Genomic DNA, 22364 nt, shown 5'->3' on the forward strand with positions numbered 1-22364 from the left:
TATGAAATCAGCATCTAATCTTAAATCCCTCATTCAGAGGAAACACAAGCACTTCCAATTATTTTAAACTATTACTCACTTTCCAAAAATATGCTTCTCACCGTAGGAATGACTATTGTGGTTTTGGGTTTGTTTTTTTTTTTTGTTTTTTTTTTTTTCTTTTTCTTTAAAGAGCAATCTATGTAGTTACCTGGTATGATTTATATGTTTCAAGAAATGCACCAGCAACAACGGGAAGTGCTCGGTCATGAGCCTTTGCTGATACAAGGCAGTGTCACTCCACCACTGTCAGGATAATTATAGCTGTTACTATCTGCCGGAGATAGGGATCACAAGAACAAAAATTGGGGCATTTTTTTAAGAAGCCCTAGAGTGTGCTGGTGTTCAGGGCCTTCAGGATGCAATTCCCTATCACAAGATGGGCACCTGGGCTGCATGGTCCCATAAAACCCTGCCAGCCCAGACCCACAAGCTCTCAATTACTTTATATTCAGCCCCTGCTCATCAGTCGACTTGCAAAATATTGAGTAATATGAAACCCAAGGTTTGTCGCACTGAGGACTAATTCAGGCACCAAAACCAAGCAGGAATTATAAAACTGTGGCACACTTTTGAGAAGCTGGTACCCTGGTTTTAAGCAGTGGCCCCAGGGGATGTGCAGGAGGGTGGGCAGGGGACAGACCTTCTCTCCAGTGTCTTCTCTCACACACCAGCAACGAGAGGTGCAGGAGTCTTAATTGGAGGTTGCATCTCGATTATGGTGTTGAACAGACATTGGTGGCTGCTGCTCCCATTCATTTGGCTAAATCCTTTTCGAAGCCATTTCTATTTTTGTCAAGGAGAGTTCGCCAATTTAATTAGGTGCATATGAAAAGATACTGGCTTTTGTTCCTTCTAAGCCTTTTGCCTGATAATTCAGCTGGGTGCCCCTCATTTTTTTTTGTATTGTTAAAACTAATGAATAACCATTTCTCATTCAGGTTCTGCTCACCATTCATGGTCTCACAGAGCTGGGGCACAGCTCCCTCGGGCATTTCTTTTCCAAGATGAAAAAATCTAAATCTACTTAGACTCTTTTTGTATGGAAGCTATTCCCTAACTCTGATCATTATTGTTGCACTTTTCTGTGTCTTTTCTATTTCTACTATGTCCTTTTTGAGAGGGACTTCAGCTATATTCGAGACCTGAAGGCAGTATAACATAATGATGTTTTCAATTCCTTTCTGCTAAGTACTCAGATTATATTTTCATAAAACTATCAACTTCAAGATCTTTTTCCTGAATGACACCGAGTTAAGAGTCACACTTTCGCCTCAGTATTACTGGGTACTTACTGACATTGAGTTTTATTGCTATTTTAATCCCTGGTGAGTCAGCTTTCTGTGAATCTTCTGCAAAATCTTCACAGTCAGCTTTGGATTTAGCTAGTCTCAATAAACAGTTGCAAACTTTGCTCTTTGCCTGATCACCCTTCTTCATATGTCATTTACAGACGGATGTCACAGTTCAGATCCCAGTGACACCCCAAGGTGGACTCACTGATAATCTTCAATGATTGTAAAAATCACTAATTTACGCTTACCCTTTTTTTCCCCAAGGTTTGTTTTTTTTTTCTGGGGGGGACTAATTATTAACCCAGGGGATGACTTTCCCTCTTGCACAGTGAAACTCCCTCTTTCAGCTGAAGCACAACCAAAGTAGCTCTTACTCCTTCAAAACACCATTACAGCTGATTGCAAAGCAAGTCTTGCCTCCATAGGAGCTGTGTTGACAGTGGAGATGCTACTGGTCGGCAACCCACCCAAGTCCTGGAGCAAGCTGTTAGCAATAGCAATTCTCCTGGGAGGTTAGGTGAGTGTTCGTGGCCACCTCGTCTGTCTGAGCATGGTCTCTGGAGACCATCAGCGAGGCAGATGTGTGGCTTGACCTGCTGGGTAGCACTTTCAGGAGGGGTCTGCACCCCAGCCAAGCACCCAAGGGCTGTGGTGTTCCCTGAACAGAACACAGGGGGGGAGGCATAGCTTGACCCCAAGGATGGAATTAGTATAATTGCCATGTCCATGGAGAACATTCTCCAAGGAGGTAGGAGAGCGAGAAGATCCTATTACATATTTTACATACAGCTATTGCCTTATGGACAAGTCATGTCTGCTCCTAATCTGAGATCAGTGAATGACAGTATTTTATATAGAACAGTAACTTTTGATTTACATATATAAGAGTTGTTGATTCTATCTGCGTCCAGATGTCTGGAAAAGGAAGCAGCTTTCCCCTACCTCCCTCCTGCTCCCTGAGAGGCTATTAACCTCCTACTGACGCAAACTAATATGCAGTCGCAATTCCCCAGCTCCGACTCAAAAATGCAGACATTACCATAATCGGCTAAAACAAGTATTTATAAACATTTCAACGGGCAAGATATCATCAGCAGGGGCCTTGAACATTTGTCTTAAAATTTATTAACCAACAGAAGAAAAAGTGGCATAAATAAAGCAAAGGTTTGTTGTTGCTGCTTTTTAAGAATAACCTGATGATATGAAATAATCTAGCAGACAATGTCATGAATTACATGACCTCATGTTTTACAAACGCAACTCCTTCATTGCTATTATCGCAAAAACAACTGACTTTATGGCCGTAACTCATGGGAAAAAAAATGTTCAAATGTTTGCTTTCTATTTTTACTAGTGTTATTTGGAGAAATCTTGAAAACTCAACTACTGAACCTCAGAATTTCTTTCTCCCCAGTTCAAGTTATAGTGCTTTCTCTAAAAGTCTACAACATGTGAATTTGTTGTCTTGAAACTGTGTGTATCTGGACATCTAGCCATGGAACTTGGCTGAGCTATATTCACGTTCAAGAGACCTATCAAACGTGGCTGAACTTTATGAAGCAGTAGCGAGAAACTCCTGCTGATCTGCATTATAGTTCCAGAATAACTCTATTTGTATTAATGCAGTTGGTGGGGATTTAGCTGATCTAACAGAATGGATCATGTCTTAAAGTAAGCCCAGTGAAATAAAAGCTCTGTTAATGCACTCACCAAATTTCTTTTATCTGTAAAATTATTTTAATTATTTACAATTATTCTCTATGAGGCTATTGCAAATAAAGTCTGACTATAATTACAAAGCCTCTTTGTAGAAACCTTCTCTTGATGGGACCAGAAGGATATGAAGTTGTCTACAGACTAAATAAATCATGATCCATTCAAGAGAGGGTGTTGCCCATTGATTTGCACTACAGAGTTTCTGACAAACAACGAAAACCAATCTGAAATAATCTTGAAAAATATATGGCACATGCAACTGTGAATTGAGATAGAAAGGCTTGGTTGACATATTTGAATCTCTCAAGATGAAGATTCATCCATGAATCAGCACCCTGCTGTAGGCACTTTATGTTTTAAATCTGATCAAAGCACTAGAATAGCCAGGAGACATACACTCACAAAAAAAGCAGGATGATGGAAATTTGCGGGCCAAGCCAACGTCAAGGAAAGCAGACAGAAGAAATAGGCTGCACTGGGTTTTTCAACTTCCCAAATATGCCCAAAGAGAGACACTTTTCTGAGAGCAAACAATTAAGGTTGCCCGGGCCATGTCACAAATCCTACCACGGCCCCTTCATGTACTACACTGAACTCCTTTTACTGCAAAGGAAATGTTTGGGAACCACCTTCTGTGCTCTCCAAGTCTGGCAGCTAACCCTACCTCCTATCTGTTGAGTTCATGCAGCATCTGTGGGTGCTCACAGGAGTCCCTCGGTGCCTGATTAGCTCTGTTCACCTCAGGATCCTAGTGCTTCTTTTGCAGGCACATAAAACATCGCTTTACAAGAAGAAAATGGGATTAAAAGCCACGTGTATGCAAAGCAAAGGTCCATTGGTGCATTTGAAGCATGCCATGAGGCATGCAGAGGGGAGCAGGGCTAAGCCCCGGTCTGCAAAGGCAGAACCTTTGAGAGTTCCTGCACTAGCCCCGTACAAAGATGCATGTGGGAAAGAGTACATGAAGACCTCAGATCTCATTTTGCGAAATTCTGGCTTCATCTTGTGAAATTAGTCCACGTCGTACTGTGAGGGATGAACTAGAGTGAGTCAGGACCCGAGCTGCAGCCGGCTGGCTCCAATTCTCTCCTCCAAAGCCCGAAGGTTGAGAAAAATCTGGGACAAGTATTTATGGGTTCAGTGTTGCAGCTGAGGAGCCAGCAATGTAAGAGCAAAACACGGTGTTATTTGAGTTGCATCTGCAAAAGCAGTTGCTGTGGCTCTTTTATTTTCATGAACAATTTAGATGTATTAAAAATAACATTTTATAAAAATAGAAGAGCAAGCTCAAATTTATCCCATAGTGCTAAAAGCACAATTCCTGGTCACATAAGGGGGAGGATATAAGTATACACACAGGACAAATTTGACCCAAACATGGCAAATAAATGGCTATTTTATTTCTGCTTTAAGTACAGCAATGAGCAATTAAGCTCAAAACTTCAAAGCTATTAAAGTGACTAACTCGCACTGAAGTCAATGCAAGATAGAAACGTGAAGTCCTCTGAGGCTCTATATTTTAATGTCTTGAATGCTGATTAAATATTTATAACCATTGCAATCTAACAAGATTTCAGCCTGAAAATTTCACTGTAATCTCTGAAGGAAATGTCTTGGAACAATTTCAGTTAAATATAAACAAAGACTGTATTTTTAAACCCTCACTCAGGTAAAGCTCCCATTGCCTTCACCAAATAAAACCGGCAGGATTAGGTAAGGAAAAATAAAGCCAATTTGACATAAGAAGATATTTATCTGCTACAGCTACAACACTCTGAAGGAAAGCGTGGCATGCTCCATAATTGAGTGGTAAGTTATCTTTCATATTATATTTTTCTGATGCAATTTATTTCACAATGATTAAATCAAAAATATAAGCAATGAACTTACCCAAATTCTTTGATCAGGCAATTGGAACTGGGAGCAAAATTGAAACAAAAACAACACATTATTCCTGCATTGGAACTCTCATTGCAATCAATCTACTAATTAAGATTTTATTTAAAGATACTAATTAAAATGTTATTCTGAATGATTTGCTGCATTGGGGTAATCTCTCCCTAAAAATGCAATCCTTGTAATGGCAAATTATTCTGCAATACCATTAAATGATCTCATTTTCATAGCTTTTGGTCCACTAGCACTGGGAGGAATTTTGCCTAGGCAGGGACAGAATATGGACTGCAGGGTTTATGTTTTTAATCTCTACATCACAAACCTATTTTAAAGATCTATCTGTTAGATGTCATATTATCCAGTTAAAAAACCCCAAATTCTTGCTTCATCAAATATCAAGTTTCAGAAATAAATTCACTTACAAAAAAAAAAAAAAAAAAAAACAAAAAACTTGTAGGGAACAAACAATAATTTTGTTCATATTTTACATAGATAAATCCTGCCAGCAGAAAATGAAAACTTGTGGTGCACTCCACACATGTACTTTTACAGGGGTGAACAGGACTATAAAGGAAAAACAGCTTTTCTGCAAGCCATTCCCCAGTCCTCTATAAATACTGAGCCAAATTCTGCCTTTGCAAACAGGAGACTCCTTTCTGTTAAAGTCAGCAAGAAAGCAGATTTTGGCATTTACTCCTTTGACAGGACATATGATGGTGGTTTATGTTTTTTTTTTTTTTTTACAATGTATTAAGAGTGCATGTTACACCCATGACCTTTGTTCCCATCCATCTCAACCAAGTTAAAGGTGTTACCCCTAGCAGCTAGGTAAGTGATAAAACAAAAGCCAGTCTTTATCATGGATTTTTTTTTTTTTTCTATTTCACAATGAGAAATGTGCAGGAAAGGGTTCAGCAACGAGGGTGCACAACTAGCCTTCCCTCCTGCCAGAGGGTGCTGGCTCTGTCCCTCCTCGGCTGGCACCGCAGCAGGGAGGTGGCACTGACACCTCCTGCTCATGCTGATCAACTTGGTGACCATACTGAGACATTCCAGGGGCACCAACAATAGATTTAACCAACTCTCTATGAAAAAACACAAAGGGTGAAATCCTGACATCCTGTCTGCTAATGGTAAGACGCCCAGTATCTCCATTCCATCTGCACGCCTACGGCAACCCCGCCTAAATCCCATTAACCCTCCTCCAGTTCCCCATGTAACTCAGTCATACAACACTATGTAGAAGAGTACCCAACTCTTTCCCCACCGACTGCAGCCAAAGTCCTAATGGTGCATTTTACCCAAACAGTCTCTTTTCCCACCCACCAACGACCAGGCTACCCACCACCATCCAACTTCACTAAACTACATCCATTGACACCTTCTGAAAAGCTAACTAGCACTAAGCAAAATAATACTGTTTCTTCCATCAATACAGTACTTAAAATTCCCTCGTTTAAACGTTTTACTACTAATTTACAGCACGTGAGCTGCTCTGACAGAATCACTCCCTCGATGGAGAGGCACCAGCCTGGTTTTATACCAGGAGACACAAAGAGGATTGAGCCTCTGTTTGCACATTTGTTAGTTAGCTGTGAAATGGGAAGTTTTACTTGTTGCTTTGCAACTTGGGCAAATAAGGTAACTCAGCAAGAGGTGCTGAGCTGCTATGAAATCTTGTACATAAATTCTCAATAATTTTAATACTTAACAGATCCATCGAGCACTGAAACTGGAACAGGGTGTTTTTCTGAACTCTCCACCCATGCAATAGGATTATGTTTATGCAACTGCAACTATATACACCACTAGCTGCTCTTCCCAGTTCTCCAGAAGTCCCATATTTTAGAATGTATTCCATACACCTTAAGATGTAATAACTGTTGACTTCATTGAGGAAAAAAAAAAGCAAGCGGTGGCAGATTATTGGCATGGCTTGCCCAGAAATTCAGAGGAAGCTGAACCAGAGACAGCAGCTCCTGTTTGCGCACTTAAAATATGTGTATGGGGTGTCATTATTTGGATGAAACAGCCCATAGTCAGAAAGGGGTTCAAATTAGTAAATATCACAGAGTATTTTATTTCAGGTGTAAGATTTAAGACAAATTTTTAGCAAGATCTCCTTGAGTAAGGAGGAGGAAGACAAAATGAGGCTGCAGTGCTGTTGAAGAAAAGCAATGTATAGTTTGCATACAGATCCTCTTTCTATACTATATACACATTGTAGTTTTTACACCGTTTTAGGGACATCCTCCTAAATTTTTTTACTCAGGAAATAAGCAGCAGGATTATGGCCTATGAACAAGAGAGCAGCCCTCTCATATAGCATGTCTTCAGGTATGGGGGAGCAGGGATCCTACAAAGTCATTGCACACGCTATATCCCACAACGGCTACCTAAAAAGATGGAGCATTTGCATTATGAGACATGAAAGCATTCGGTGGAAGGTTTTATCTCTTTTCTAGGACTCCTTAAGTATTTACAACTGGGATTCTCAGCTTTGCTGGCCCAACTCTGGATCTCTATCTTCTCCTCTTAGTCAATATTGACTCCACTGCAATGGCCTAGAGCATGGGAGAGTGCTGAAGAAGACACGGGTAGCTGCAAGTGTTGGTAGCTACACTACAGTTTTGGAGGAACACAGCTCTAAAACATACATGTAGTTTGAATCTGGCTTCCTCTATAATCAAAACATGTTGTTTCATCTGCAAAACATCAAGAAGCTCAGAACAATGCTTATGCTTTTCCACCACAATGGTACAGTAAAAACTGTGTGTTTTAGGAAATCCAAAAATGACTAAGACTGCATTCATTTCTCTGCACCTGCTTTGAAGCATCAACAGGCTTGTTTACAACATCAAAATTCCCAAAATACTTACTTGTGGATGAAACAAGAATCCCGGGGAAGGTCTCAAGTATTTCTCTTTTAAAGCTTCCAGTGGGTCAGTTAGCTTTCTTTTTTCTACTCTGTAAATGTTAAAATTAGATTTGCTTGTGATGAATCAGTCTCAGATATTAATAATTATACAGCTACTCATGTTTAAAATAGTCAATTATACATCAAGTAATTAGTTTCTCAGAGATAATGGTAAAAGACAAGGAGGTACAGTCAACTCTCAATTCCCATATACAACTGCGGGAAGGAATAAGGCAACCAAGTGTGCTCTCCGCTCAGAGGAGAGGAATTTAAGGCAACAGGAGCCTTGAGCAATGGGACCCTGCTCATCTGCCCACATGAGACATCACAGCCACCATCCTGGAAACCTCCCCTTGTGCACGGCCATGCACAAGCAGGGCGAGAAAGGTGAGCTTGTAGGAACGCACTGAGTCTGATATGCCAGCAGCAAAGTCTGCAATCAACTCGTGGGCATTTAGACAGCGAAACACAGTGCAGATAATTCAGAAGCAGCGTGGAAATATGAGGTTTTAGCTTTTTCTGTTACTGGTGTGTTTAAGGGACAGATCCTGTTGTCCATATGTAGATGTAATTCACAGCAAAGGAAGGCTAGGTAACAACTGGCCTCATGCTACGCTGCCAGAATTTGTATTAGTTTGTAATGCCAAACTAATTGCCAGATTTCATTAGTTTGTAATGCAGGACCATAAAACACGGATCATTATTTCCACTGCTTCAGGCATTTAAAATGAATATGACGCAAAGAAAACCTATGGTCTAACACAGATATCAATCTGGCATGAATAAAACCATCTCAGTAAATAGCATCATATCCTGTTTCTTCATAATGCATACCTGTTGTCTTATGCGAGAGCATTCTCCAAAAACTGCCCATAGCATTTCTTTTTCAGATAAAGTAATAAATTAACATACATGTTACATGGCAGTAACTTTTTTTTTTTTTTTTTAACAATAGGCTGTAAAATCAGTCATTTATATTACAGACAAATATTTTATGGCTAATATTTCTCTAAACTAATTTAGATGCATGACTTTGGCTGGTTACAGATATATGAGCAGAAAGGTGAAGGGCAAAGAGGGGCTGACGTACACAGGACACAGGTGAAATCCAGATCCCAGTGAGATCCATCTCAGCACTACTGGGAAACACCGAGGGGTCAGGATTTTACCACTGTTTTTTAAAACCTCAGCTCACTGACAGTGTCTGCTTGCACACCTGTTGCTCGACCCATTCCTCAAATCAGTGCAAAAAAAGGCAGAAACCACTCTCAATTTTCACACTTTTTATACACCTTAGGACAAATTTTCTTCTTTGTTGTACTTATGAGATACTCCTATTTAATTCAGGAGGAACTAGAAAGGTGGTGTACAACTGGCACCCTGGTGAGATGCCCTCTAATTTCCAGGGGAGACCGAGAGCAGGAAAGGCGAGCGGGCAGCATTTTAGAAGAAAAGGAATTTGGGGTAAACCAGTGACGTGAAAACCACAGTAAATATACAAATACTTAATACTGATGCCAGTTCATTTCTGGGTAAGAGAATATATTCAAGCTACGCAGGTTAAGCTAATGACTCACTGCAACGAGAGCAGCCACGAAGACTTGGTAATTGCAGCATTACCAGACCCAGGGTTTGCTCCGAGCAGCTCGGATTTGAGGTGGGGTGCACAGGTCAGCATGCAGCCTGGGCCACCCCACACCTTGGTGGTGGGATGACACCTCCAGGGACAGTGGGAGGGGGCCGGGGGTGTCCTGCATCTGCAGGCAGGTTGCCCTGGCAGACCTAGCTGCCTGTACCAGAGGATGCCCAAAGGCAGCAGATAGTCCGTTACCTGTAAATGGGATCCATAAAGAACGGGGTGGGCCTGGCGTGCTGCAAGGAGGACTCCGAAGCTTTCCTTTGCTCGAGGTCGCCTCCTTTCTTTTCTCCAAAGACGTGGTTTTTCCGAGGCTCGGCTTGTTTTGTGCTGCTGGCTCGACTTCTGCTGCCCATGCTGAGATCTAGAGGCTGGTCCTGGCTTGCCGCAGAGGGGGCTGCTGGCTTTGAGGGTATGGGAGTAAGTGGCTTCTCCTCCTTACGCTTTATGGTGAGGTCAAAGGGAGACTCAGAGCTTCCCTTTGGGATCTTCTTTATTTCACTGGGTGATTGGGGCTCCACTTTCAAGGGTAACGGTCTCAAGTCTCTATCAGGAAATGGATACATTGATTGAGAGAATGCTGGAAAAAATGGGAGGGGAAACATGGAAGGGTAAGGTAAGGCTCCGACTTTTTTGTCTTGCAGCCCCACAAGTCCTGTTGAACCAAAGTACTTTTCAGCAATAGAAGCAATAGCCTTTATAGAATCATTCACCGCTCCTGACACCGCAGTCTGCTCCTCTAAGGATGGTGAGAAAATGGAATGATTGCTGTGGTCTTTCTTATTATTTATTGAAGCCAGGCTCTGCAGAGAGCTTACTTTGTCTTTGAACATTTTACCATTTTCTTTAAATTTCTCTTTCTCACTTTCAATGTCACTTTCCAGATCAGAGCCCGAGGTGGTTTCCAGGTCACTGCCACTGGGGGTACTGACATCGTCAAGGTCAAGGTCACTACTCTCTGACTGGTCACTGAGTTTCTCATGCGGCCTCTCTTCAGAGGACCTCTCTGGTTGAAGCTCCACTGGCTTATTCTCCCCTACTGATGGTTGCTTATTTAGTGCCTTCAAAATATCCTGGGTGGCTGGCAGTATCTGAGGATTTGTCATGAGGGGACTTTGACTTTTGTTTGTCTGATCTGCGCTCGGTAGTCCTTTAACAGGAGAACTAGTAGGTAGCAAAGGTGGCCTGTGGTACAAGCCTGAAGGAAACAGACCAGGGAAGCTAAAAGAAAATCCAGGAGCTGTTGGAAAGGTAAGACCAGCAGGATGCCTATTGGCTCCAAAATAGTCAGCAAGGCCCGGATTTGCATGATTCATATTAACCATGGACGTTTTATCCATAGCTGGGGTTCCAGGAAGTGAAATGCCTTGGCCAAAAAATCCTCCTGCTGCAAAATGGTTCTTGCCCTCACAAAATCTCCTGTGTTTATTTAAGGAAGACGTAGTGCTGAACATTTGTCCACAGTCTTTGCACTTGATTTGGGTTCTGCAATCAGCATGCATGCGCTTATGACGACAAAGGTTTGAAAACTGAGTATAGGATTTATGGCAGACCTCACCTGTATGTAAACAACAACAACAACACATCTCAGGCTTTATGATAATTGCCCCCACCCTCAAAATTTTGCAAATAACACCATTTTTTTACCCTCCAAATGTCAATTAGGAAGCCGTAAGGAGAAGTCTGGGTGCACAAATGTACAAAAAGCTATTGTACTCTTCCAAAGCAAGGCATCCAAGCAGACAAATGTCTAAAGACAGCACCAAAACCCACTCCGACAAACCAGAAAAGGTCTGAAATCACTACAAGACAAAGTTTCCTTGTTTGCACTTTGTATTAGAGTGTTGCATATGTGGTACCGTTATTCCGTATTGCATTAGCACACAGAGCCCCACCAAAGGCTGCAGCCTGGTGCTGTAACACCGCATGAACCCACGGTGCTCCTGCGCGAGCGAGCACTCGTGTCATCAAATGATATCCACTTATGTCACATGTGGAAAGTGAGCGATTAAAATAAACATTTGCAGGACCAGACAGGAGATGGACAGAGCTGCCTCTCAGAGCTTTCAGTCTGCAAGACCACAAGGATATGAAAGAGGTGAAGGAGGAAACAACCAGGTATTTCCAAGCACGTAACCTTATTAACAAACAACATTTTTTTCCACTTACAATTAAAAATTTAATTTCATGAAGGTCCAGGCTAAAGCCTGGGTAACCTCAGTCTAGTCCCTTCATATGTCCAAAGCACTTCTATTTGTGTAACGCATACAGTCCCTACAGGTGCCTGGGATGCTGTAACTCTAAATTATGCATCTTAATAACTTCACTAGTCTTAATATTGCTTATTTGTCTCTTGCACATGGAAAGATATACTATATTTCAACAACAATTCCCTTTAAGAATGCAGCTGTATTTATTTGAATGTCAGATGCTCAAAACAGCTCGATGGATTTCCTTTCAAACTCCTGTGGGATGAGAATGGCTTCAGCCTCCCGAAAGCAGCACTTGGAGAAAGACTGGAACCACAGAGGGGAGGAGATCTACTTTGAGCTCGTGGGAGTGATCTCGCCTGCGACACTTGGCAGGTCGGAGCACAGCTTCCAGCAACCATTTTCAGTAAGAGGAGGCTGTAAGTGGTGCAGAGCGAGACACTGTGAGGAGCGAATCACATCGCTGAAGCAAACAGGATTTTGCGGGTCCCTGATTTTCTGGCCGCTACAAACCTCCGGGAGCAAATTGGGGCAGCAACCAAGTCATAGGTTTGTATGTTAAAATGTGGTTTGGAAGAGGATAATGCTCAGCTCTCCAGTGCCTCTTTATGTCCTCTTTTAGCATTCTCTAGACAAGCAGGAGCATCAGGCAAGTCCCAGGGTTGCACTGTGTCTTGTGCTCTTCATTACACTAAAATTTTTCCATACCTCTGCACTATCTTGCTTCCAACAGTATCAGCGCCAGCCTTGTTTAAAAACAAAGTAGCAGCATAACCAGTAAGCAGTGTTATCCCTCTGTAATAAATCCCCCTTTTTTTTTTTTTTTTTTTCCCAGCCAGGAAAAAGCATGTGGCCACTTTATTTTTATTTAATTTGTGTTATATCATAAGCTCTCATCTTTCACACATCAAAGCCACACAACAATACACATTGTGTATTCTGAGGCCCTTTTAACAATCATTTTCATGATTTGAGACAGACTGACATAATTTACAATGGCTCTATTTTAAGCCTGCAAAGGAAACTGAATTGAATGTATCCCATCCTGCACTCTTGGTTCCCATGAACTGCAATCACGTCCTCTAACTTCCACTCGCACCGGGGCCCGCGCTAACCTTCCTGCTCCTCTAAATCTCTGCCCTTGAGAAACTTGACCACTTGTTGTCATCTCTTAACTGTTTACCTCTTCAGCAGGCTGCTTCATATCTCAGCAACAATGCTCCTATTGTTCGAGGGCCTGATCCTGCCTGATCCACCCGTTTTCCCTGTTCACATCCCGTTGACATCCCTGGGACAATTCGTGGGGTAAAGAGTGCAGAATTGGGCCCAAACACAGGAAATTTGCAATGCGGTAATTCAGGAAGAATGTTTGTTGCTGTGTATCAGTTACTGTTCCTGCTGGAAATCTTCATTCACAAGGAAAGACAAGAAAGAAAAGAGAGAATAGAAAAATTAAAATGAAGAAGAAAAAAGATGGAAAAGAAAAAGAGAGAAGAGAGAAGAAGAGAAGAGAAGAGAAGAGAAGAGAAGAGAAGAGAAGAGAAGAGAAGAGAAGAGAAGAGAAGAGAAGAGAAGAGAAGAGAAGAGAAGAGAAGAGAAGAGAAGAGAAGAGAAGAGAAGAGAAGAGAAGAGAAGAGAAGAGAAGAGAAGAGAAATTACTCTAGTTCCTTGAAAATGCTTGATTTTCTCTGAATAAGTACTTTCTGTTTCTTTTTTTTTTTTTAAATATTTTATTTGCCTATTTAAAATAGAACTATTTTTTATTTCATATAGAACTCCTTGTCATTTATTTGTTGCAGTATGAAGCTCTGATTTTCCTTTTATTTTCTCCTATTAGCCTAATCATAGGCATAAAGTTTCTGCTCCCACAAACAAAAGTCACCTCCATACTTCACGGAACAAAATCAGGCCCCTTCAGACCTTCACTGTTGAAGTCTTTCAGAAAAAGCTCCCCTTGCCCCCATCATGTTGGTCACAGAAACCAAAATTAAACTGACCAAAATGGCGACTCAAGTGACATATCCATAGGTTTGCACAAGCTTCATCTTGGATATTATGGGCCAAGTCCTCCCCTTGTGTAAAGCAGGATAACTCTATCAACACTAATAGAGTTATGGCTAACATATAGCAATATATTATCAGACCATATATAATTTTTCAGAAAAAAAATCTCCAGTGCATACATTTACAAGATCAGGCTAATGTAGAATTAAATAACATTTTCTGAACTTTTGATCTTCTACCAGGTTGTGTGGAGGGCCTGCTTCTTATTCACATGACTGTATTAAATATAATATTTCCCTCAGGTAGGCTAGAGTGGCAAGCAGGTGAAAAGGTGTGTATTGGCATAGACTTGGTCTTGCTAAAATTTGGGAAGTTGTCCCTTAAAGAACATTGATATATTATTAAGTTACTATTCTCCATTAATAAATTCAAAAGTCAATAGAACCAAGAAATATTCTACTCTGGAGAAAAGCAAAAATACACACTGATAATTGTGAGATATCCTTACAAACTATTCAGAGAGATGTAAATTAATCATTTGACTAAATATATTTTATCTCAGTTTTAAATGAAATTGAACCAATAATGACAATACCATTAAAATATTTATCATTCTAATCTCAGACAAACAATTAACAGTTGTACTGAGAACTTTACCTTTTTGAGCCTAAAAGTTATTTAAAACTATTTAACGAGGTACTGCTTGCTCATTGCCTCCTGCATTTAATAGGCAGTCTATTCAATCCACAGGCTCTCAAGGCTGGCAAAGAAATTTTGGGCCCAGGTCCAAAGCCCTTACTCCCCAGAGCAGTCTTACTCTTCAGGACCATCACCTGAAGCCTGGGTGTAACATGGCATCAGTGAAGCACACACCTAATGCCCCACTGATTTTGGAGGAGACTCTGTGTAAATCAACTGCACCACCTCGACCTGCATAGGTATTTCCAGGAGCCAGGACTCCTCAGATAAGTTCATGTTATAAGATCTACCTCTTTTTCATCATATGACCTTTATTTCCAAGTGAAGCTTTGCTTAAACTTTAGTAGATGGGGGGATGGTTATCAACTCTAATTGCTTCCACGTATCAAAGCAACAGAAGCTGGGTTTGATTTCTCCTATTGCACCTTATTACACCCTTTAAATCTCAGCGACATACTTTTAAGTAACTAACTTGTAAGGGAAGCTTCCCTCCTTGCAGCTGTTATTGCTTGACAGACCCCAGGTTTAACACAAACTCCCAATCTGGCTCCTAAATTGCAAAAATTCATCACATGCCTATGCACACTCTCTACCACGATTATCTCTGGACCCCAAATTAGCCAGCAGTTAAGTTTGCATATTTTCTGCTTATTAAAAAAATTACCGTAAGTACTATTTTGAATATGTTCAGTCTATTATGGCATGTGGTTTCTATTTGGAGAGGCTGGAGATTTTGTGAAGGCAGTGAGTAATTACCTTAGCGTTGGTGAGTTTTCACTCAAGCTTGGGCGGTGTACTGTAATAAGAGACAGTTGCCATAAACAGACTGGTACGAGTAAATCATGGTGTGTGGCCTTCTGGTGGAAAACAGATATCTCCTTTAGGTGACCCTACCTCCTTCCCATCGTTCAGCAAAACCTACCAAACATATGGTCTCCAAACTCTTTTGTTCTGCAATTACATGGCTGTTATTTGTTGATTGCTCAATGGGTTTTCATCCCTCACACTGTACATATGAAGAATACCGGTTGTTGTTTTAATTTAGCAGAATAAATAGTAACAACGAGCATTTGAGAGATTATTTCATTTATGAGAGGTGCCACTTACAGACTTCTATGTACAGCATTGCAACAGGACCATCTAAAGACTCCCTACCTAACCGGAAGTTACCCTTTTCAGATAATTAAAATCTTTAAGTGCAATTGCTTAACCTGTAATCAGGTTTAAAAATTATTAGTGATACTTATTATTGGATCTAGTTATACATTTTCTCATTGAAGAAACCCAAACCAAAAGTATTATCTAACCCAATGGCAGGTATATAGATTTCGCACATATGATTCTTTCAAGCCAATACTCCTCTTCTTGAGGAATTATCTTAGTGTGTGGCCGCCACTTTGTCCAGGTGTGATGTTGGTATTTTGGTAAATTACTGTTGAGACCAGAAAAAGATTAAGATGTTTAGCAGACAAGTAAGGGAGGTGGTCACAAAGTGCCCTTCAAGCCATAGCAGGTGCCTGAAAAGACTGTGGTGATTAGCACTACCAAGAACAATATTCTTAAATATTTTCTGCCTCTGCTTCCCTGGTGAAAGGGAGAGAAAGCAACCTGCAATGTTGATGTGCACCCAGCTCCCCCATCTCCGAGCAGGATCTGGCTCAGCAGTAAACACAACCCGTGAGACTTTGAGCATCCAATTTATAGCCCAGTACAGGAGTCAGGCCCACATACAAGGCAAGTTTTATGGCTGGAGCAGCTGCTGGTGAAGATCTAATAGCACAACTCACTATTTAAATTTGGGGCATGTACTCCCGGCTTGCTCTTTGTGCGTGGAAAAATATCCCAGGGACAACGGGTACACTTATACAGCACTCAGTGCCTGTCTGAAAAGGAAAATCATATGAAAATAATGCTTTGCATTGGACTACGAATTTCCCAGAACTCATTTAGTAACTCACAGTCCCCGTGAAACCGGTGGGAAATTCAAAGGGAGCACAACACAACCTCCTGCTTGCCGATTACGCTGCTTTACGACAACAGAAATAACACTTAACCAAAGACGTTTAGTTGAAGACTTACATATAAAAGGTTTGACACTGCTGTGGATGTGTTTATGCTGTTTGAGGCCTGAAGAAGTGGCAAAGGTTTTGCCACACTCTGGACAAGCGTGAGCACGAGCCCCAACATGCTGGGAACGAATATGCCTCTGAAGGTTGCTGGGGTCCGTGAAAACCTGCTAGGAAATGAGTACTGATTAACCAAGAAACTTGACTGCGGAAGAAGCCAGTTATTACAAGAGTCTTTAAAAATTCAAACCTTGGAGCTATTTGGGAATATTTAAGATTAAAAACCTCGCTAATGGGTGTCAATGGGAGCTGCGCCTGCAGGATGGGACCTCAGTTTCCCAGGATCAGCCAATTATTTGGTGGATCTGGTAACCCCCTTTGCAGCCGCTGCAGCAGATGCTTTTGACCCTGCCATTAGAAATTGTGTTTTTGAGGTCAGAGATTTCACAGAAAATGAGTCAAGATGTGGCTGCTTGAAACCTCTAAGTATTACTGCAACAGAAATACTTTATAGCAACCACTGAGTGCATGACAGCGAGAAATCCTGTACACAACACAGTCCTAGTACTCAGGGCTTGGTTGCGTCTTACAAGTGTCAGCTCAATACAAAATTCCCATTGTTGCATCAATACTACTTAAAAACAAGAAAGTCCTCATGCAAAAGTCCCAAGCTTTGGGAATCTGATAAAAAGCAATGCAGAGAACTACATCCTATACAAATAATCTACACAGCAAGCCCTGTGCTAGGAAGTGAAAAAGTCTCTCTAGAGATGAGATAGTAGCATTCACTTAGTGCAGCTGGGGCCCATAACTATTTGTTGCTCTGATTTATACTGCAGTAGTGTCCTGAAGTTTCTGGTCCCAGTGGTTGGCACACAGCCTAGGAACCCACCCACCCTGCATTTCCCCAGGGTTTCTTGCCCCTCACTGATCTGCTTACACCCCACCAGTCCTTGCAAGGTGCCAAGCCCTGAGCTCAGCATCCTGCATCAGCACTCATTTCAGACTCCACGGGCATTTCCGAATCAAAAGGGGTACAAAAATAACATATTTATAAAGTAGAAGTGTAAACGCTTGAGAAACCATGTGAATCATGGCAGAAGCACTCACTATGCCCTCCTGCATCCTCGCCCCAGGCATCCCCACTTCCATGCTCCCATGCATCCAGCAGCACAAGAAGTGCCAGGCAGCCTACAAATTCACTGTACCTTGGCACAGTTTTCACACTCGTAGTGCTTCCCACTGTCGTGCGACATTTGGTGACGTATCAAGTTGGACTTCCAATTAAAAGCTTTGGGGCACTGGTCACACTTGTACTCCCTCTCCTCGCTGTGGGACAGCATGTGCTTCTCCAGGCTGTGGAAACAGGAACAGGGCTCAGTGAGGTCCCCCACACACATGGGTTTGTCAGCAGTTTATAAGAAGGGGAGACAGCAGAGCACATATTTATAACAGAAAAATAAAAACAGCCTAAAGGCCCAATCTTATCAGACCCAAGTCTTTTGACTACCAGGCTCACCCCAGCCAGGAGGCAGAGTATCCTCCTCCCCACCAGAATAACACATCCTCTCATGTTTTGCCAGGCCACTTGCAAATGCTCCAGGAGATGTTGCTGCCATCACTCCCTAAGGAGATCATTTCATACACCTTTCAGAATTTCACTCTGGTAATTCTTCCCTGCATCTGATTTATTTCTACCTTATGACTTTCCCTCTAAACACACCTTGGATTCCACCACCTGACCTAACTGCACTCCTTGGATGAGAGTCAATTCTTTTCACAGCAAGAATAGATGAGGAATAATTCCTCTGGAGTTAGACAGGATGAGCATAAGAAGCCTCTAAATACATTACACCATGACTGAAGTTATACTTGATTATTATTAACGGTGTTCAATTGTGTAGCTGTTTATTAATTAATATCTTTGTAGTTTATTCAGTTTATTAGTACCATATTCAATCTCTACCTATTTTCTGTTGCATATCTTTGAATTAATTTTTGTCTCTGAATCTTCTGAATTCCTGTTTTATTATTAATTTGTAGAAAATATATATTTTTAATCACCTGTATTGCTTGGTCACATATAGAGTCATAATTCACACTATTTCTGGAGGAAAGATCACTATATAATGTAAGACTGGATTCACAGAAGAGCCAGAGACACTGGAAATTGAGATTTTTAGCCTGGGATGCCAAACCGGATCTATCTTTCTCACATGAAGCTCCCACTGATCTCTGCTGAATCAGTGGACAAAACTTGCAGTCTTATTTGGGTTGTGCAGCCCAAATAGCAACTTCCATTCTCAGCCACAGGTAATGGAAATGCGTTCACCATGTAGATGCTCTTCTACCCCTCTCAGCCTCCTGCCTTCAGGGGACAAAATTAATTCTAGCTTCCTCTCCTAATATTTCTGTAACAATTGACTCTCGATCATGCACTGGTAAACAAATTTGCCATAAGACCTAGAAAGACTCTTGTCCCCAGCTCTGGAACCAGCTCCTGGACGCCTGCTGTGGCTTCATGATCTGCCATCAGCATTGGGCAGTCCCGGCCCCTCAGATCTCCATCTTCCTGCTCAGCTTTTTCCCCATTTAATTACACACACCCTCAAGCATGGCTCATTCAGGCCTTTTGTTTTATATAATCTGGATATAGCACACTCCTGTACTTTTTTGCTGTGAACTGTCTTTGTGGTGTATTAGCCTTTCAATAATTCAAGAGTTCGGAGAATGACTGCATTCTCTCTCATTTTTCACTCTTTCTCACAGTACTGCCCATCTATTTATGATGACTCGTTCTTTGTTTTCTGCCCTTTCTCTTCAATATTTAATATTTTAAGCTAAATTTACATTTCTTCAATGATTCCCATATGTTAGATATCGTCCTCTGGTTTGCAGGCAGAAAAGAACTTTAACACCGAATAACTCACAACGTGGAAAAATGTTACAGTCCAGACTTCCGCCTCACCCATGCTGCTGCAACCCTTTCAACTCGATCTACCTACATCAGCCCTTTCAAATCAATCAGATTGAAAATTAGACATGCGGAGCCACATACTGCTCAACATCAGCCAGTGAATAAGACCTTGTGCCTGCACAAATTCCCACTCAGCGGGGTTGACCTAGTATACAGGGAGCAATGTTTGGCACATGATGTTTTAATTTCGGTGTTATTAATTTCACGGAAGTGTAAGGATCAGGTCATATGAAACACTGATCTGAGACCCACCCCCGTGCGATTCCGAGCCACCTCTGTTCTGTCGAGAGGAGCTAAGGAGTGTCTGTGTTTTGGGAGAGAGGGCTCCATCTTGCAGAACCACCACCTGAAGCATCCAGGAACAGTTGTCCAAAAAAGTTAACACTGAGCATGCACAAATCCATGTTAACCTCCAACAGATACCACCACATCCTGAATCACAGACTAGTAAAGATTTCTATGAGAAGTATGAACCCACAAAATACTCTCAACTGACAATCTGTATTTAAGGGGCATATAATTTTTAAGCAATGCAAATAGATATACTGCCATCCCTAAAAGGGCAGCTAATAGTCACTTAGGTCATGCCCACACAATATGGAGAGGGAAGAGGACACTGTGGGAGTGGGGGAGCTGTGCTACAGACTCCAGCTGAAACCAAGAGATACTGGGCCAGCTCTGCTGTTGCTGTAAACCAGCTTCCTAAGAAATACACTGCCTCATCACAGTGGAGGATACGGCCCAGGATTTTGCTATTGAGATAGCTCAGCATTACTGTCAAATGTTGGCTGAGGTCAACCTTCCCCCAGTCCTGAAAGCATTAAGAAGTGAATCTGCAAGGGATGTGCTGCAGAAGTTCCTGTGTACTCTCAATATCTTCCAGTAATTTGCAAAAGTTGCCATAATCTGCACCACAATACAGTATTTTAAGTAGCCACAAAAAAATATAGCGACAGGAAATAGTAAATGATCTTCAGTATATAAAAGTCATACTCTCTGTTTACTTTCAATACATATTTCAGGTGCATATGCACATGGGTCTGTTTAAACTGACAGATATATAAGAAAAAGATGGACCCCAGTGTTTCAAGACAACACAACTATAAATATATATTAACATCTAGAACCTGCCTCTAACTAGCATGCCTTGTTTGCAGAGATAAAATTGGTAATATCAGTGAACACCACTCAGAGATGTTCTAAGTTATTTCTACCCAAAAATAAGGATCCCAGACCTTAGTTGATCTAACTATAATCACTCCTCTGATTTCACTGCAACCAGCCCAATTCATGCCAGCTAAAGATCTGATTATCAGAAGATCCAGTTCTTAATTTAAGGTCCCCACTAAGGACTTCAGTACAAGGATCAAATTTCTGATTTATTGAGACTCCATTGCTTTCTATGACATAAAACATCAACTGGCACAGAAGCATTATTCATCCTCATCTTTGGTTTGCATAGAAGATGAAAGTATCAGCTTCTGCCCTTGATGATGCCCTGTGGGATCTGACTGAAGCCATTACAGAATTTGCCTGATTCAATCATGCTTTAAGCATCTACTCCTACCTTTGTAAGTCTGGGAACACTTGATCACACTCTTTACACTCCTGGATTTCATGCACGTCCTGAAGGTCATTCTCATTCTCAAGCTTTTTCTGGAAGTCCTCCTCCACCATGGAGAAGGCAGAGTGAGGTGTGCTGCAGGGGAACTTCTGGTGGTCTACAAGCTCAGCCTTGGACTCAAAGAGCTGGTCGCAGTCCTCGCAGCGATACTGGCGCTCCTCTGCAAGACAAAGGGGTTGGGCACAGGGAGATCCCATCAGTTTTGAGTCATTTTTAACAATCATCCCATCAGGAGTTCAATAACGGGGTGGTTAAATAAACAGCTATTCAGTGAAAAAGAGAAGAACCTCAAAAGAAACAAGGATGCCTTAGAATGCTTTGCAATAATGCTTTAATTCTACACTATATGACAGTGCAATACTACCTGTTAATTGCCTGAGTGACATCCAATAGGGATCCCTAACACTGGCTGAGGACAAAAGTCAGTGTGTTTATATGCTATCCTAAATGGGGCTATACAGGGTCTAAGGTAGATATCCAGTGCAGGCTGCCAGTCTACGTGTTTCTGAATGGAGGAGACTGACTTAGACACAAACATCAGCACTTAAAATAGCAAAAAGAGTGTTTACAGAGTTTTTAGAAGTCTTCATTTCCATTGGAATCCTTTTGCAGCACCCAACCCTGTTCAAAGTAAATCAGTCACACATGAAATTGGGGTAACAAAAACAGGGAGCCTTGCTTTAAATTCCATAAAATCAGTCACAATGTGTTTCTTAGTGAAAATGAGTGTAGAAGATCACTAGAGGGTCACTTTGGAGTAAATATTGCAAAATAATAGATTATCTGAAGAAAATCCCAAAAAGCAAATTTGGAGAAGAGCATCCCATTATCTTTTTTTATGCTGGATTTTCTACCAATGATCCATACGAGGAGCCTGACACCCTGTTTTGGTTCCAGTTACCTGCCCTGCAGATAAAAATGCCCAGGAGCTCTGAGTAAGAAAGGCACTGAGGAGTCTGACTGAAATCTCAAATGTATGTAGTTGGTTGCTACTTGACAGCTGAGTTGATCCAGTGAAAGCATCATAGGACTTTGTTGTCCACGGCCCATAAGTAATACTTGGGCGCAGTCTGCTGCTAAATTAGCCCTGTGGAATACATTCCTGCATGTGACTGCAGAGATTTCCTCTGGTGTCATTTATACAATAGCTACCTGACCATAGGGACTAGGCATGGAAAACACTGTGCTTGAAAACGGGGACATCTTCAGCAATAAATAAACAAAACTACCACTGTGAGGAAAAAAAAAAAAAAAACAACAAACAAACAAAAAAACCCAAACCAAA

General features: G+C 41.5%; 1 protein-coding gene across 8 annotated transcripts in view; it reads right to left on the minus strand.

Annotated features, from left to right (window-relative positions):
- MECOM (MDS1 and EVI1 complex locus) overlaps positions 1–22364 on the minus strand; it is a 348147-nt gene that overhangs the window by 13483 nt on the left and 312300 nt on the right. For 3 of the 8 annotated variants that reach the window (XM_042799620.1, XM_042799641.1, XM_032986546.2), the window contains 6 exons: positions 21023–21239; positions 17687–17834; positions 16492–16648; positions 9695–11057; positions 7826–7913; positions 4941–4967 (listed from right to left, as the gene is read on the minus strand). In XM_042799620.1, the coding sequence (XP_042655554.1) occupies positions 4941–4967; positions 7826–7913; positions 9695–11057; positions 16492–16648; positions 17687–17834; positions 21023–21239 (2000 nt within the window). The remainder of the gene's footprint in view (positions 1–4940; positions 4968–7825; positions 7914–9694; positions 11058–16491; positions 16649–17686; positions 17835–21022; positions 21240–22364) is intronic. The other 5 variants (XM_042799624.1, XM_042799646.1, XM_042799649.1 and 2 more) reach the window with 5 other exon arrangements.

Source organism: Tyto alba, unplaced genomic scaffold, assembly GCF_018691265.1.
Source record: "Tyto alba isolate M040663 unplaced genomic scaffold, T.alba_DEE_v4.0 Super-Scaffold_10, whole genome shotgun sequence".
Classification (NCBI taxonomy): domain Eukaryota; kingdom Metazoa; phylum Chordata; class Aves; order Strigiformes; family Tytonidae; genus Tyto; species Tyto alba.